At 41.2% G+C, this 18,608-nt stretch overlaps 1 protein-coding gene across 1 annotated transcript; it reads left to right on the plus strand.

Annotated features, from left to right (window-relative positions):
• The first annotated feature begins 933 nt into the window (after window positions 1-933).
• On the plus strand, window positions 934-18,419 carry fnbp4 (formin binding protein 4). The gene is made up of 15 exons (XM_048257163.1): window positions 934-1,113; window positions 2,232-2,309; window positions 2,589-2,719; window positions 3,793-3,964; window positions 5,172-5,319; window positions 5,466-5,574; window positions 7,270-7,587; window positions 7,783-7,978; window positions 12,729-12,826; window positions 13,660-13,764; window positions 15,532-15,665; window positions 16,641-16,795; window positions 16,927-17,161; window positions 17,567-17,702; window positions 18,235-18,419. The coding sequence occupies exons 1-14, from the start codon at window positions 936-938 to the stop codon at window positions 17,697-17,699; spliced, it is 2,190 nt and encodes a 729-aa protein (XP_048113120.1). The 5' UTR covers window positions 934-935; the 3' UTR covers window positions 17,700-17,702; window positions 18,235-18,419.
• The last annotated feature ends 189 nt before the right edge of the window (window positions 18,420-18,608 follow it).

Below are 18,608 nucleotides of genomic sequence, written 5' to 3' on the forward strand. Positions count from 1 at the left end.
AATCATGGACTCATCTGGGCTAAAAAGGAGAGGGCCTATCCAAGTATCCAACCTATCCAACTTGTTTTAGTGCTCAGTTCAAAACCCAACATCTATGACGGTGTGGAGAAGCATTAATGCCTACAGCATGGGCATCTTGCACATTTGGCAAAGCACAATCAATTCTGAATGATGTATACAGGTTTTGAGCAACATATACTGCCATCCAGGCAATGTCTTTTCCAGGGACGACCTTGAATATTTCAGGAAAACAATGACAAAATGAATTCTGCACATAGTATTTCTCCATAGAGGAAGAGTCCAGATGCTAAGATGGCCTGTCTGCAGTCCAGATTTGTCAAATTAGGTGCATAATGGAATGGAAAGCATGACTAAGAATACTCCATACTGTTGAGCAACTGAAATCCTATATCGGGGAGTAATGGGACAACATTTCATTATCAAAACTGTAGCAAATGGTCTCCTCAGTTCCTAAACATTTATAGAATTGTGTTAAATGAAGAGGTGCAGCACAGTGGTAAACATGCTCCTGTCCCAACTTTTTTGGAAACATGTTGCTGGCATCAAATTCAAAATGAACTTTCCATGAAATAGTCCACATTTTCATTTTCAACATTTGATATGTTGTCTATGTTCTTTTTGCTGCCAAATAATGGGTTTACAAGACTTGTATATTATGACATTCTGTTTTTATTTGCATTTTACACAACGTCCCAACTTTTGGGGTTGCACAATATATAATTCGCCATAAGGGCCATTACCATTCTAACATAATAACAGGTAGGCTAGGCTACATTGGCACAAAACGACGGGCAAGGGTGACACACATGATAGTAGTTTGGGAAATTTGGGAATAAATAGTTTCTAGGCCTATTTATTACCTGCGCAGTTACACAATTGGAACTCCCTCTAGTGGTCAATGACGAACATCACAGATGTTGTCAATTTCAGACCGAAACCATCGACATCTGACGGCTTGCTTTAGAGGTTCAACTATGGGGAAGAAAAATCGCTCAGGAACTGGGCGAAGAACAATTCTACAGCTCTCTCCGCCTGGACATCGCGCAGGCACGTCGAGTGGACGAGAAGACGTGTTGGGATCAGGATCAGATGGTAGCTAATGTTAAGTTACTTCAGTAAAGATTATTGTTTTGTTGTGAATTATGCTGCGTTAGCTTATATGTGGTATTTGGTCTCAAATACAAGACCAGGCCTAAGATATTCAACAGCAGCTTGCAACGAGTGTTGCCGCTCCATGCTATTGTTTAGAAGCTAGCAGCTAATGTTAGCAAGTGACAACTTAGCTGTGTTCATGCTAGGCCGCGATGTAGGAAGTTCAGATAGCCGAGTTCGTCAATGCAGATCGTTGCTAGCTAGCATGCGGACCACTCACAACTAGTTCTAACATTAGTGAATCGTTCGTAATCTATCGTTTAACAAAAGCTGCGGTGTAGACCACCGGTTACGCTTGAAGTTGGCTAACCTGAATCAGCACGCGATGATATATTGAAAAGAATGCTGTGGTGGCTATTTGGGCCTCTTGTCAAAGCCTAGCTTAGCTAACACTATGTAAGTTCCAATCTTTGCTGCTCTAGATTGTGCCCAATACCACTTATATTTATATATATGTATTATACAAGTAACGTTTTCTTCTAGTCTGTCCATAATGTACAGATGTTTTCTTAAAATTACATTAATGGGCGCAGAGTTATGCAGTTTGGCTAACGTTTACTAAACCGACAAGCTAGTCATGACCATTTTAGTGTAACGTAACATTTACGTTAGTGTTTTGTAATGTTATGCAAAAACCTGTTAATTTGGTAAACGGCGTTACGCATTTTTTCAAATCAATGTGATTTTCAATCATTTTTACATTAATATAGATCTGTAGAAGCTATTTCGGCATTTCTCTGAAATCCATTGAGTAGTTAACAAGCTGATAAGTCAACGTTAACGTTACCTATGCATGGTTTTGCGAAGCAAGGCGCCGGGATGAAGCTGTGAATGTCTCACAAAGCCAACTAGCTGTAACATTGTAACATTTGGCCTCACTTGTTATTTTATCTATCAGGAAATGCATCAAAATAACCATTATATTTAGACATGTAGCAGTTAATTGTTATCTAACGTTGACAGTATTCTACGGTGTCGCGACAGCCTCTGGCATCGTTTGACGAAGAGCCTATAAAAAAGAAGTCGATGTTGTTAAATAAGAACAATGTGTTTTTCAGACGAACAAGAAGGTGATGGACAGGAAATCTTGAGAGAAACTATTAAAGAGATGAATACACCAGCAGTGAAAACCACACGTGAGTATCGCCACATCAACCCCTTCATTCTCCTCGAAGTGATTTCTCTCACCCCAAAGCCTGATGTCTCCTGGTTATTTCCTACGATAATCTAATCTTACTTTTGGTGCTTGCTAACGTTAGGGCACAATCATGCAATAATACACTTTTGTTATCCTTTCCTGAAAATAATAATAATAATAAAATAAAATAAAATGTAGGCTGTTTCATAGCCGAACAAAATGGTTGATGTAAATTATGAAAAGTATGTTTATCTGAGATTACTTCTATTTTCTTCAGAGGGTTTATCCCTTCTTGGGGCATATGAAGATAGTGATGAAGAGGATGAAGTGGATATCCAGCCATCTGCTCCAAAGACTAAACTCAACCAGTCAGCAGACATCGACAGCACCTTAGCTAATTTTATGGCTGTAAGTATGATTACACCATGTCATTTGTTGCACATCCTAACCTGCAAAAAGTAATTTCCTAGTAGCTCCTAATTGTTGTCTGCCATAGGTCTGATAGTGATTCAACCTCAACTGAACTTCAAGCGGAACTCCTGTTGTGTTCAACATAGGGCCCTGTTGTTTGAAGTTACAGAGTACTGTCCATATGGGGGGGAAAACACATATGGTTTTGATATTTACATCCAGTTCAGTTGTTATCGACTATGTGTGATAAGATTTGTCACTATGATATGATAAATAAAATAAACCTAGCACAAAAATACATCCTCAGGAAAGAAGATGCCGAAAAAGGAAACATTTAGCTGCACCAACAAATACATTATGTTGGTGTAGCCATAAACTCTCTATCTAATGTGGAAGGTATTCAAGAAAGACCGCAGTACATGATAAACCTTTATGCCTTGTTTGCTCGTATGTGGGTATAGTAAAGGAGTATATTATCGATCAACAATATGTTACCCATGCAAAAAATTGATGACGACCATGAGAATGACTGACAGTGACGGCCCTCACTAGTTCTTATTCCAACAAAACCGGCCCACTGAATTATGAGTCTGGCATTCCTGGTTTAATGGATTGGATTGAATTAGTAATTTGCTTGATGTTCCAATTCGTTTTCTGCATTATATAGATGGGAATTTTATGTTTTTTTTCCCCAGCCTGAGGGTCAGCATTTGTTTGTATGTCAAATTCGAAATTGTGTAGTTGATCAAATGAATTGATTACTCGTCAATTATTACTTTCATTGAGAGTAAGAATACAACATGGTTAAAAATACAACATGATGGAAATATAACAATGATTTTGGTGCATTTTGTTTTGCAATAATACCCTGCTTTTGTCGCACCCCTTTTCCCACCAGTAACTGTTGTGTGCATTATTTCTTTTGCATGTATATTTTTTAATGTGTTTTTCAGTTGAATTGAGTTGAATAATTGGGATCTCAACATCAAACTAATCATGATCTGATCAGTGTTTGATACCCAGGGAGTTGCTTTGGATAAATGTAAATGCAAATGTCATGTCATGTGCAGGAAATTGATGCCATAACTACGCAGCCAGCTCCACCAGATGAGGCTCCTGCTGAGAGCACTGCTCCAGCCCCTACTCCACCACGCCCTGAACCCAAACCAGAGCAGCAGACACATGAGCAGAACGGAGAAGCTCAAGCGTTCCAGTACAACACGCAGTATTCACTGGCTGGTGGTGAGTGCAGGAGGCAGTACTGTAGGCAGGCCATTCCACTTCAACTTGTTTGAAGACTATTCCGGCCATGATGAAAGATTAAACCAAAACTTCAATGGATTTTATACTCAAAAATGTACTTCAGCATAATTATGCAAGGATCTAAACGGACAGTTTCAGGAAAGGATTGACATGATTGACTTTGCATTTCTTTGCATGATGCAAGATGGCTAACAATGTGGGGAAAGAAGAATGTGGGGGTAAATGTGTACATAGTTTGGCTTTGCTATAACAAAGCGGAAGCCAAAAAGTCATGGGTTTGATTCCTGTTACTTAAAGGAGAATTCCGGTGTGATATTGACCTAAAGTGTATTGAAACTTGATACCGAGTGTGAACGTATGTCTCATAGCCCATCTCGGCTTGTCCCCTGCACTCCAAAATCTGGCGCTAGTTAGCCGATGCTACCAACAGCTTTTTCAACAGTGGTGCTTCGGCATCGGGCTAGCCATGCAAATAAATCAGTTTTACACCCATTTACGAGGCTCAATGTATCTCCACACTGTCTGGTCACTCAATGTCTCGTTTTAAATGTCAGGGCCCTCGGAAGTCTACCAATGAAGTGTGGAGATACATTGAGCCTCGTATATGGGTGTAAAACAGTGATTTTATTTGCATGGCTAGCCCGATGCCGAAGCACCACTATTGAAAAGCTGTTGGTAGCATCGCCAACTAGCTGCAGATTTTGGAGTGCAGGGGACGAGCCGAGATGGGCTATGAGACATACGTTCACACTCGGTATCATGTTTCAATACACTTTAGGTCAATATCACACCGGAATTCTCCTTTAACCACAAGTTGCTCCAGTGAGACTGTAATAGGTCTCTGTAAATGCATAATTAAATGGATAAAGATCAATACCCATCTTGCGTCATGAGTTTAAACTGTGGCAGTAGAATTACAGAAAGCAAAGTTTCCACTATCCTTCATGAAAATCTGGCCAGTAGATCTGAGGTGCAGTTGGCACAGATATGCTCCTTACGGAGTGCCATTCTAGTTTGCTCCTGTAGCTCTACAGAAAAGTGCTGTCCACACTTAAAACATGATTTCAATACCCAGGGAGCACACATGGAGCTGCAGCTGTACAGCTTGTTGGAGTGCATTTTGTCTAAGGTGCTTTGGATAACATCTGTCAATTAATGTCAATGTAAAAATGTTTGGTTTTTGCAGTTGGTGTTGAGATGGGTGATTGGCAGGAGGTATGGGATGAGAATACTGGGTGTTACTACTATTGGAACACCCAGACTAATGAGGTAGCATGGGAACTACCTCATGACCTAGCCCACCAGGTACAGGACCTACAGCATTACACAGACAGGTGAGTCCACAAGGCGGATAGAAGGTAAAGGTGTTGAGTTAAAATCACTGACTGCACCTTCAACTTGATTAGACTACATAACGTATTGTGGATAGTGCTTTGCAAAGTATGTTGTGTTAAGATGAGTTCCCCTTGTGGCTCCACAGCTCCGCAGTCAATGGGAATGGTGTATCGCAAACTGCAGCATATTACTCTGAACAACATGCGGCCGTTTCTGCCAGCGACCCAATCGTGAAGAAGGAGGCAAAAAAGAAGGTAAGTTGTAGTATTGCTGAGTGGTTAAGCTCGGTTTTGTAGTGTGTTAACAATAAAATGGTACGAAAATCTATCATGATTATAGGGATTAGAGTGACAAATTCTCTTGGTTATTAATATTACAATGTGTTGATGTTCATAAAGTGCTGATGCACAAACTGAAGTTCTATGTTTAAAAACTCAAATGATATCAGCCAGGGGTGTAATTCTTCCGTTTTTAAACGGAATTCCGTTTTTTTGGACTTGAAAATGAGACCCACACACTTCGTAAAGACCCGATGAGTTTTTATTTTAAGGGGGTCTGTCGGTCAGAGGTAGGCTATATTTCTCTATAACACAGGCCATTGTTATAACAGGCCGCTGACAATGACGACGGGTTTTGTGCTTCACATCTTTCCGAATATCACGCCGCAACTAGTGTATTCCGTTTACTAGTGGATTTCATTGAAAGTGAAAGTAGATGGGATGCGTTGATCAGCTGCGTTCTGAAGAATGCTTGATAAGTTCAGTGTGTGTGGCAAACTAGTTTCTCAGCAGAAGCAATGAAACAAAGGTCAACAAATTGATTTAAAGACATCATGTATGAAGTTTTTTTTTCTCGTTTTGGCTTTGCATAGGGTTCGCTGTCAGGATTTTCCGATAATGAATCTCGTGATGCTTTAATTTCTGCGCGTGTAAGCTGTGCTTGCAGTTAGCTGTGACGGACTACCCTAACCTTACAGGTTTTCATAGTTTTAAACATATTTCAGGATGCCATCTAACCATGAGAACGTAACGTTATGGTGACTGTGCTAAGAGATCAAAGCTTTGGCATACTTAATAAACTTACTTAGATAAAAAGTCGCCAATTTAAAGGCGCAGTCCGCATTTTAATCTTACCTCTCCATTTAGTGTGTGTGCTTTTAAAACTAGTGTTGTAGCTGGTTAGCCTACACAATCCTGGTGCAGTTAAAACAGAGCCTACCATTTATTTATTTTAGGAGGAGAGGTGTAGGACCTACAGTGTTACTTTGGGAGGAGAGGAATCAATGTAATTTGATTCTCTTTGGAACTGAAATATCAACAACCTTCAAGTTGCAATCTCTTCAATCAGCATCAATATCAGTAGGCCTATCACATGATTCACTATTTTGTACGTAGGCCCAGAGGACTGTTAGGGGGCAGGCTATATCATCAAGTAGGCCTATAGTAAATAATGTACTCAATGTTGGTTTAAGTTATAAACAAAACATGTTTTAAATGGAAAGAATCCATGGTTCTGCGTCACTGTTGGCAAAATGATCATGATGATCATGGCTCTATTATAAATTAGTTTTCTTTAGGCCTTATAGGCTGTATTGTAATATGCTATAATGTTTGAAATATATGTATCTCAATGTATCAATACTTCCCGTAAAAGTCATCAGATGTCATCATTTAAAGGGTTATTTTTCAAAATTTTCTTCTGGGGGGGCATGCCCCCGGACCCCCCTAGCATATGCCCCAAATATATTTTCTTTAAGGCCCTTTTCTAGTGCCACCTTGCATAGGATTTCCCCCATGTATTTTGTTTTTATGAAGTGTAGGTGATGGGTAAATTAATTATATATATATATATATATATATATATATATATATACGGTAGCCAACACTATAGTACACTAAAGTACTCGAACCATCAGGGTTTTTTTTTTTGTTTGTTTAATTTCCTTTTAGGAAGTGATGGAGAGTGTTGTGGCCCTGACCAGTGAGGAGGAGGAGAGGAGAGGTGTTGCAGCCTCTCTCCTTGCACCATTAATTCCAGATGAGGTAAAAGAGGCGGAAGAGAGATGGAGGAAGAGAGTGATTGCTGTGGAAGGGAAGATGGACAACACCGATGGGGATGACGATGGTACCCACCCCTCTGGGTCACCAGCACCAAGAGACTTGGACAGCATCTCCTGTAGCAACCAGCCAAGCAGGAGTCAGTCACCAGTGAACTCGGAGGCAGAGGAAGACACAATAGAATTGGAGCTGGCTCTAGAGAGGAAAAAGGTTAGACATATATTTGGAGTCCAAAATGTAAAATTGATAAACTGTACAATGGAAAGGACATGTTTTTGTAGCTGATAGAGCAGGGTCTTGAAAAATAATGTACATAGATACTGTATGATATTCTATGTACGTTCTGACTAGAGTGTCTGCTAAATGATTAGTTGTAAACGTACCTTTGTTTTTTCAAAACTGTAGGCTGAGCTCCGTGCTCTTGAAGAAGGGGATGGCAGTGCTGGAGGCTCCAGCCCCTGCTCTGAAGCTAGTCAAGAAGGCCCCCACAACTTGGCCACCAAGAAGAAGTGGAAGACTTTCTTGCGTCCCCTGAGCCCAGACTCCACTAGCCGAAGCTCTGACAAGACTGGTTTGGACACACAAGAACAGAGTGACAGTAGTAAGAATAAATGCACTGATTTTGTGATATCTTGGTGTCTAATTAGATCTGGAATAACACCAAAATGTATATTTTTATAAGCTTACAGTAGGAGAAGGAAATTCTGTATTTCTGTCTTCAGTATAATCAAGGAAAAAAAACATTCTTTTTAGAAAAAGCGTTTTAGAAATAGATACAATATCAACTCCTGCAGCACACTGGTTCTTTAAGCTGCACTCAAGCAGATTGGGTTGTGTGTGTGTCTGTGCTTGTGCAGTCGGTTCACTAATAGGTAGCATCATGAACCACGCTGAAATTATAACTACTGCATTCAAGGCATGTTTGTGCCTCTGTCTTAGCCTGGAAGTCAGCCCGAATTTATCCCACCCACAAAGTTTGAGGGCAGGAAATTTGGTCTGGAGTCACTCCATCAAGAAGTCTCTATGCTCAAATAGGATGTGTTCGAGCCAATCAGATCGTTTGGATTAGAGATGCACCGATAGATCGGCTGTTGACCGGAATCGGCCGATTTTCACGTGATCGGCCATGACCGGCGACCGGCCGGTCAGTCTGAGACATGCCGATTTTATCCCGGTCAAATGAACTGTTTTTCTATGCAGCAAACGCTGTGCTTTGCCATTGGCCTACTGCGTGGAATTTACTAAGCTGTCACTTCATTAGGCTACGTAAACATCGCTCATCACCGCCCGTCAATGCCGCTAATTGCGTGCCCACAGCTGAACCACAAGCGCTGCTGAACGGAGATAACCGATTGCGACATTAAAAATAATCAAAGTTTAGCGATCATAGGCTACATAATAAGATGTCAACAAGCAGCAACATACAGTAGCCCTAGTAGTTCTACTCCACTAAAAAAAAAAATACTCGGAACTATTTACTGCACGTAGACTAGGGCTATGCCCTAAAATACCCTAGTAGATTGAGAAGTGGATGTCGTGAAAGTGAACAAATGATAGCCTATTAGAAAGGCAAACAAACGTTAAAGTTGCTTTTGACATAGTAGCCTACAATGAAGAAAACTGATGCTCTGAATACTGAATCAGCCGTCTCTGAAAGTTTATAGGCCTATAGCCTAATTGATGCATTTAACCGGAATTTGGATTTAATTTTTTCACGGCAAAACAGACGTGCACTGTTTTCATATATGGTGGAGCACCTAATCGCTATTAGCACTTCTCCTCCCCTGTGTTTGGTGATAGCCTAGGCTTCAACCACTTTTCACTCGCCATCCCATAAATTCATCAATGCATATGAAAATATGTTACATGGTAGCATGTTAAATTGTCATGATACATTTGTTCTTATATCTTTAGTTGGATATTGGATGCGAGAAGAATAAAATGGGTGTTCCATAACTTAACTTAATCCATAATTTGATACTGCAACTAAAGTTAGACTTGAAGAAGAATCTGTCTGCTCACCAGTTCCATTTTTTTTAACAGCCATTTCATTATTGATAAGTTGATTACATGTCTATACAGTGTTTCCCCTAGAAATTTTTCCAGCAGCCTTCGTGTTTCTTTTGTGGACCTTTTCAGCTTTCTTTTACATTACTGGTTAAAAATGATAGAAGAAAAATGAAATGGCACAACCCAGAAAAAGATTATTTACAATTTATTTAAATTTGTCTTAATGACAAAGGCCACACCCAATCTGCGAGCACTTAATTTTTCTGGGCTTTTCAAAGAACATCTCTAAGGCTCTTTGGTAATTTAATTGAATTGTGGGGGGGGCATTAATGCTGACACGCATGCACGTAGCCAGATGCTCTCCTTGTAGTCTATTTCTCAGTCCCAAAACAACAAACCCGCATAAAAAAAGTAAATACTCACTTTTCTTCTACATCACTCCCACAGTTACCATACAACTCACTCACAATTAACTTTCGAAAAAGGATCTAGGCTACTTGATTGAAGTGGACCGTTAGATCTCACCCAATCAAAGAGCGCTGAAGTTATGAGAACGTCTTTCTGATAAGAGAATGTAGGCTCCTATGTCTAATGCATAAGCGTTAGAAAAGGTCTGTTTGTGATAGCCTATTATAGCTAAGTGGACAGAATTTAGGCTATCGTGTATATGCCAACATATGCTCATATTTCCTTTAACTATCAGAAAAGTTTAAACAGGCCTAGACTGTGTTAAGCCTAGCTTTCCCATGCAAACATTACATGTAGCCCTCACGCTTAACGTTACAAGTCTAGGCTACAATTAGCGTTAAGACCATACACCTTGTAGCACATTGGTTTTACTCTATTGCATTACTTACGTTTTAATAATTTGTCGTTGAATGTTGATGGAGGCTCATCTTTGGGAAATCAGCTCTCTGGATAAAATTGTCAGCCCGGACAAGAGTTCTCCAGAGCGACACGGGGATCGTAAAATCCAATCAGCAGAAAGAACCGCATCACAACAGTAGGCTAAATGCAACAAACTTTTTTCCCCATGTTAAATTCATTTAGGTAATCATGAATTGGTTTCTTTTTATTTGATGTAGGCTAGGAGAGGAGGATGCATGTTTCACATTAGTGTCAAAGCAGGCTTTGGATCAGAGGAATTGCTCAAGCTTAACATATGGCATAGGCTACAAAGCGAATTCCCGACATACAAACAGCTTCGTGATGAAATATAACTAATATCATTTTTATTGTCACCTGGCCTATAAGTAGGCTATTTATTGTGTAACCTACAAGTGAGCGATGGCCATAGGGCTACACTGTGGCGGAGCAAGACCCCATCAGTCGGATAGCTAAACAATGTAACCGATGTTCAGAGCGTAGGCTAGCCAAATGGGCTGCAGACTTGTCTTTGGGCTTGTAATCACCTGACACATCATGCCGCATATATGTCCTGAATAATGAGAGGCTAAGTCGCGGTTGATGCACTAACTTACTCAAGACTTTTCAGAAAACAATTTGAGATGGCGTTGGCCGTTGTGTTTTTACAGTGTGTTAAGTGAATCTCGTGATATTATGTTGCAGCGGCGCTGAAAATCCAGCGGCGCCGCTGTTAAATACACTGTAGGGGAAACACTGATGTCTATATTAACATGTTCTATCAAAGAAAAGATAGAAAATAACTATTTGTGTGTGTGCTGTAAAATGGTTAGAAGAAATGAAATCGGAATCGGCTAAAATCGGTATCGGCAGGTCAAACTCTATGAAAAATCGGTATCGGCCCAGAAAATTGCAATCGGTGCATCTCTAGTTTGGATGGGTTGTTTATGATAATGGACAGATGAGCAACAGTGTAGCAGTCATCTACTTCAGTGGTTCTCAACCTTTTTTCAGTGATGTACCCCCTGTGAAATATTTTTTCAGCCAAGTATCCCCTAACCAGCGCAAAGCATTTTTAGTTGAGAAAAAAGACTTAAAACAGAGCACTGTGCCATCAGTGTCTAATTTATTAAACTTTGGAACTGATAAACACAGACACATACAACTTATATTTTCCTGAAATATTTATTAAATAAATGTTTTTTAAGTATTTTTGCATGGATTCTAAGCTGTTTTTAGGGCATTTTCACTACCTTTATTAATAAGGATTTATTCTGGTCATTGTAAGTGCCACACACCCATATTATATACTGTTTATATGTTGTGATTTTTAAAGAATTAAAATATAAAAAGTGTATTATACAAATTCTTATATTTTGACATGTATCTCACCACAGCAAGCTCATAGCTCTACATGCATTTCATGTGTGTGTAGGGCAGACTGTCCTGAATCTGGCAATATCATTGCCATGGTGGAAGGATTCTCTGGGGCTAAGCAATTTACAGACATATGTGGTGTGCGCCTTACAGAAATGAATGCCATTTTTTTTATTTAGTGATTAAAAATGCCCTTTCTGCGTGAGGTAAATCGAGCTATATGAAGTTATTATTTTGCTGTCACTTCGTCTGTTTTATAACCCATAAGGATGAACTTGGTATCAATGGATAGCCTTGTGTCACCTCTTTCATCTGATATGCTTGCGTTCTATCTATGCGTTCACGGGTTCGCGAGTAATTCAAACGAGAGTAATGGGTGCGCCAGGTGAGCATGAAAGTATAGACTGTAAATATGATGCAATTTTGATTTAATTTCATGATTTGTTTTAATCTTCATACTTTAACGTACAGACAAGTGCGTGGTCTTGTTGGAAAGCCCCACTTCTGCTCTGTCACGCAATAAAGGCTTCATCTCGCTGCTATGAACAGCGGAGCAATGTAACAGAGAAGAAAGGGTGTGTTTTTTGACGCATGTTGCGTCAATGGAAACTTCTAAGGGTTAAAATCTCACGCACCCCCTGGAGTGCCTTCCGTTACCCAGGGTGCAGCGTTCTGATTTGAGAACCACTGATCTACGTCACCTTAGCACGCTTGAGTTGATTTAGTTGAGAACAAAATCGCTGCCACTGGAGAAACGAGATGATTAGATTCTGTCATAGCCTCTGTTCTACAAGATATTTGACAGCGCAATAACTTACGAACAGAAAACAGTGATTAAGGCATTTGACATCCTCAAATGGGGTGGGGTAAATTCGTGTTGGCTTTTGGGCAAGGTTGAAACACTCACCATAATCAAATCCAAATGATTCTGACAAAAAACTGTCTGAGCCAGGCTACCTCAGTACCTCTATCTTCGCAATGAACAGTCCTTGGCATATTAATAGACATCTGTCTCAAAATGTAAGCATTTACATCAACAGCATACAACATTTATCCATGTTGCCCGCATGGTATTGATACATCTACTGTCTTCTGTCCAGCACATTCCAAATCTTTGGACAAGCCCGATGAAGATGACAAGGAGAAGGTTATCTCCAGATTGCAGCCCAAAGAAGAGGAAGAGCCTGCAGACCTCAAGGTAGATCTCATTATCGCTTGGTTTGTTTATAGCACTGTAGTAAGAGTGGTTGCACGCCTTTGTCATATTTTGTTGGGGTGTACTGAATCTATGACATGTTTCGGTCTAATGATGCTTTCTGAACCCTGCCTTAGTACATAGGGACTTCTAAGTTTAACACACTCAAACTCAATATGATCTCACTAATACAATTCATGCATATCACCAGACACCTGTCTGTACATAATTTTATTGATGCATTATTGAGTCTTGAAAATTCTACATATTGTTCGGTTGATTTAGTGGGCATATGCAACATACAACTTTAACGGTTGGGCAATGGTAGTCTATAGCAGGGGCGTAACCAGAAATGTGCAATTTACAGGTGAGCCTGTGAGATTTTGCCTGACCTAAAGTGACCTGTATGTCAAACATAACACTTTTTTCTTACTTTTATGATCTCATTAAAACATTGCCTAATAGCAGTTTCAGGCTTGATGGTGTTTTAAGCCCCCACCGTTGACTTCAAGGCAGCGCTGCGACCGTCGACTTCAAGGCACCTAACCCTAACCCTAACGCCTTCCATGCAGCGCTTCCTGGAAGACGATGTTGGGGGCTTAGACCCAGGGCTTGTTTCAGACGTTGTATCAATTACTGGTTTAATTTACTATCTCTTTAGTAATGTGATGGATTCAAGAATTAATCAAATTAATTCTTAATTTTACACTACAATGGTTTCTTCTGGTTTGCTTGCTAACCAGAATTTATTTCTAAATTCAGCATTTATCAATAACGGTAGTGGAAATAAGAAGGTAACTATGTAACTGTGTTGTTGATTCGTATCTTATTCTCAGTTCCAGATTGGAGAGCTTGCTAACACTTTAACCAGCAAAATGGAATTTTTGGGGATCAACAAAAAGGCCATATCTAACTTTCAACTCCTTTTGCTACAGACAGAGGTGAGCTGTTGTCAAGACACTGGTTGAATAGTAGGGATGCTCCGATCAGTCTGCTGCTGATCATTATCGGCCGATATTCACTCAAAATAGTTTGATCGGAGCACTCTCTGAAGACCGATTGGAAAAGCCGACCAAATGACGCAAAATTCTGGACTCTCTACACTGCGCCCATTTCATTCACTAAAAATGATGGCCTGCGAGTGGAAAAAAAAATTTAGTCGTACTGGTGTGAATTACCATGTAGGCTAAATGTTTGTCTACAAAATTCACTGCAACATAGAAAAACACTACTGGTTTGAACCATAGAATGACGTCACAAATGTAGCATAAAAACTGCACCTCCCATCAATGTTAAGTTTTCCATTACTTTACTTGAAGTTTCTCAATCGCTAGTTATTGGCTGGAATATGCAAACTATAACGTTATAGCTGTAGCGAACAGGGACTACTGCTATCCAGCATTGGCAAACTCAAGAAAAAAACCTCGCGATAGCCCGTTTCCAATGAAAAGCCCAGGGGTTTGGGGACAGGGTTCCCCAAATAGTTTGGCCTAAGGGCCAAATTATGTCAAGTACTGTATGCCAAAACAAGGGCCAAAGCATCCAGGATTAAACACTCATACACCTGCAAACATGTAAACATTGAAAAATAATCATCCTAACACTAAGTTCTATATCTGAAAACATTTGAAAGCAAAATTGTGACAATATGATACATGCCCAAATGATCTTTATACTAAAATAATTAGAGTTTAGGGGGAAAGCCAAAGCTTCAGCAAAAGTACAATAATGAAAAAATATTTTGCCAATGTCAATGTAAGTTAGTGTCTGTGAAAACAAATCATAAAAATGACTTATTGTGCCATTGTGTGTGCAGAGCTAATGAGATTAATAAAGATTTTGGAATGGGCTAGGCCTAAGGCAAAGAACGGACATGATTATTAGTTGATTAGTTTGCTAGTTTACAGTTGATGTCATTGTTGCTAAACCCAAATCCTTTAGCTTTCTATGTTTGATTCTGCTCTTGTTACCTTGCTGGAATAAACGCATATCAGGCCTACATTATCAAGAATATTATTTATAAACAGATACATTGCTTAAATTAAAGAACCTGTTATGGGGTCATTTAAAATAAATATCTTTGATTAGGCTATGCTGGGTTTTGTGGAAGGGAAAATGTAGTAGTAGTAGTAGTAGTAGTAGTAGTAGTAGGGACAGATGGATTCACAAATATATTACATTTTGCAGGATACTTGATAGACAGACTAAATGAATATATGAGAATTCATGATATTAAAACAAAATATGGAAAAATAAAACTGACCAAAAATAAAGTAGGCATTACTATGCTTAAATTTTGTTTCCTGTAAATGTTGTCAGTCATTCTTAATCCATTGCACCTGGTGGCTGCAGTGTAATGTTACATTATGTGTAAGTTGTTAAGTGCAGGACTGTATGCCTAAATTTGCTAACTTTGGCACAAGTGCTCCTGGAAAAACAAAGTTAATGTAGAGCTCTGCACTCTCTTTCTATGCCCATGCGGTGATAGGTAATCGTTATCGGCAGATGCTGATTTCAGTGATCGGCCCCAGAACTGATCGGAGCATCCCTGTTGAACAGACATTGTTAAATTATTTCAGATATTGCAGTTTTGACATTCCCACTTCTCCACCCCTCCTTCTTTTTCCCCTCCCTACTCTTCTGTTTGTTATGTTAAAACCATTGCTTCATCCTCCTCCTCCTCCTCCCCCTCCCTGTCCCCTCTACAGACGCGCATAGCAGACTGGCGAGAGGGTGCGTTGAATGGATCCTACCTCCGGCGCAGGCTGCAGGAAGCTGCCGAGCATATAAAACATTATGAACTTAACGCCGCCCCTAAAGGCTGGTCCTGCCACTGGGACAGGTACGCGTTCCTTACCTTTCACATCTTTCACCCCTCCCCCGAACCCTCCGCCCCTCCCGTACAACTGTGACCTCTGATATGATTGCCCTTGATAGCGGGCAGAAAGTAAACCCTGACCACGATGTGCTCACATACCTAAAAGGGGAGTGTCAACGAACGGTGGATTTTTCAGAGACACTTGAGGTGGTGGTGGTGGTGGTGGTGTGCTCTAGCTGACGTAAGGGAGCATCAAAAATGGCTAGCCTTCTTGGCCAAGCAGAACAGAGAGGAACCCCCTAGACTGTCCTTTCGTGTGTCAGAGGACAGAATTTTTGTGGTAGCTCGTAGCAGAGGTGGTTGCGCGTGCGAAAGCTTTGCACTTTGCAGGACTACTGCCCCCCCACAAATGCAGGAGATTGGGTTACACTGAGTGACTTCCTGGAAGAGGGGCGTGTCACAACCGAAGACTGCCTTGACGTGGAATCCAACAGGTCAGACAAATTCTCTTACATTGTTTCATACTGCTTTTACATGATGCCATTGTAAAGAAAAAAAATCTCCTGTTGCCCCCCCCTCTGCGCGTTTTGAAGATGCTTTCTCTCGGCATCTTGGGGGACTGTGTGCTTGTCTGTGTGAGTATGATTTCAAACTGACTGTGTGATGTCAACAAACTTTGAACATGTTATGTCAATCAGCTTTTCAGGCCCTCCAGGGAAATGTTTTTTTTTTTTCTTCATTATTATTATTATTTTTTGGTTAATTTAAAAAAAGAAAAACATTAGAGGGTGGGTTGCCAATTGGTATCCCCAGCATCCTTACCCCGATCCTCCTGGCTCCTATGTTGGGCTGGAACATACCCTCTCAGCACATCCTACACTTCAACCACAGTTCAGTGGGGTAATACAGACACCCCCTTATTCTCCTGCTCTGGTGCAAGTGGTTGGTTGGGAGTGCAGCTTTTGAGATGCACCTGTGTCTCTGTCTCTCCACCTCTAGAGAACAAAGGCGATACTTCTATGTGAATGACCGGACCAATGCCTCCCAGTGGGACTTCCCCATGGTGGAGGAAGAGGAAGAGGGGAACAAAACCGCCAATTCCAGCACCCAGCAAGATGGAGCAGCACTGACCAACTCCACCAGTGCACTGACAGGTGCAGACCAGTTTGGGGGCACGCTCCACTGATGTGTTAACACATGTTGCAGTCATATATGAATCCGTTATTTTATGTGAGAAATGCTTTTGAAAGTTTATAATTAACATTCCCCTCATCTATTGCCTTAGCACCGACATCCTACTGGCCAATGGCTCCAACCTCGCAGCCCCCCAGCCTCCACAGCCACCTCTGCCTCCAGAGGACCCCCCTCCTCCCTCTGAGGCTCCGCCGCCTCCCCCGCCACCCCCAGAGTCGCCTCCCCCTCCTCCCCCTCCCCCCCTCAGTGATGATGGAGAGATCGAAGAAGTGGAGATGGAGGATGAAGAAGGAGAGCCACCAGCCCCGGGAACAGAAGACAGCAAGGTCTGTCTGTGCTCTAATAATCTTAGCTCAAGATGAGGTTTATGCAGGTTTATTATCACATTAGTGAAACGTGTGCTGCGGCAACCATTTTCCTGGACTCTGTCTGATTTGTCAAGCAATGACCCTGGGATTGACAATCCAGGTGATGCAGTAAATTTCGTATCTATGTCAAGTTGATTAGCTTGACATAACGCAGAGGTATGATGTTATTGCAACGCTACTAGGGGTAGACTGGGACCATTTATAAAGGTGTGCCTGTCTTCCTGTAGGTCAACTGGTTGAACATGGTGTGAACAACACCAAGGTCATGGGAAGCATACCTACTGATCAGAGTTTTCATATTTGTACCATACTTTAGGAAATTTTGATAAGACTCAACAAAATGATTGTGTTTGTGTGTTGCAGGCTGCAGAAGCAGCAGCCTCATTGGGAATCACGGTCAAAGCTCAGAAACGCAAAGCCCCTGGCAGTGGGCAGACAAACAAAACAGTCACCATTGGGAGCAGTGCTGTCCTTTATACCCAGTCATCTACCATAGCAGGTGAGGGTTGTCATTAAGTGTTAATGAGTGTACAATAGGTCCTGACAGGCTATATTGCCAGATTAAGGTTGTAGTCTATAGCTACACAACATTTCTGCAGTGCTTACCCATATAGCCATGGTTGACTCCGCTTTAAGCAAATAAAAGTACAGATTATTGGTTGAAAATGTATGGTAAAATGCAAAGCTCCAGCTAGACAAATGGCTCTTACCGTGTCCTTCCCAATATCACCGTTATCATAACTAAGTAATCTTAAATCTGAAATGTACGTTTGAAGTTAATACACCTTCATTTTATTATTTAGATAATTAACAAGATTCAGAGAAACGGACAAGTAGTTCTACAATTTGAATATTTCTAGTTGTGGCACACAAGCTGCAGTATTGCACTGTTCTCATGGGCTGTTTGTGCTGCTGCAGTATTGCACTGTTCTCATGGGCTGTTTGTGCTGCTGCAGTATTGAACTGTTCTCATGGGCTGTTTGTGCTGCTGCAGTATTGCACTGTTCTCATGGGCTGTTTGTACTCTGCAGCTCCTGTGCTGGCTGGAGGGGCCTACTGGGGAGTGTCTGCTGCAGCTGTGCTCCCTGAGGCCGCTGCTCCCCCAGCTCCTCCAGCTCAAGCCCCGCCTCCAGCCTCCCAGCTGCCAGCTGCTCCGGAACTAGAGACGGCCAAGGCAGTGCCGGTGGACAAGACCAAGAAGTCTAAGAAGGAAAAGGTGTGTGTTTGTGAATGGATGAGAATAGTGAGTTAGTGTTCACACACAGTTGCGTGCGTTGCAGTGCTGGAGACGCAGCTCGTCCACTTTACATGGGCTTACATCATCCGACGCCCAACTGAATTGTGGATCCGTTGCATCTCGTTGCTCCTGTCGCCCCCGTCGAAAAGTTCAACTTTTGCTGCACTG

This window comes from Alosa alosa, chromosome 11, assembly GCF_017589495.1.
Source record: "Alosa alosa isolate M-15738 ecotype Scorff River chromosome 11, AALO_Geno_1.1, whole genome shotgun sequence".
NCBI classification, from domain to species: domain Eukaryota; kingdom Metazoa; phylum Chordata; class Actinopteri; order Clupeiformes; family Clupeidae; genus Alosa; species Alosa alosa.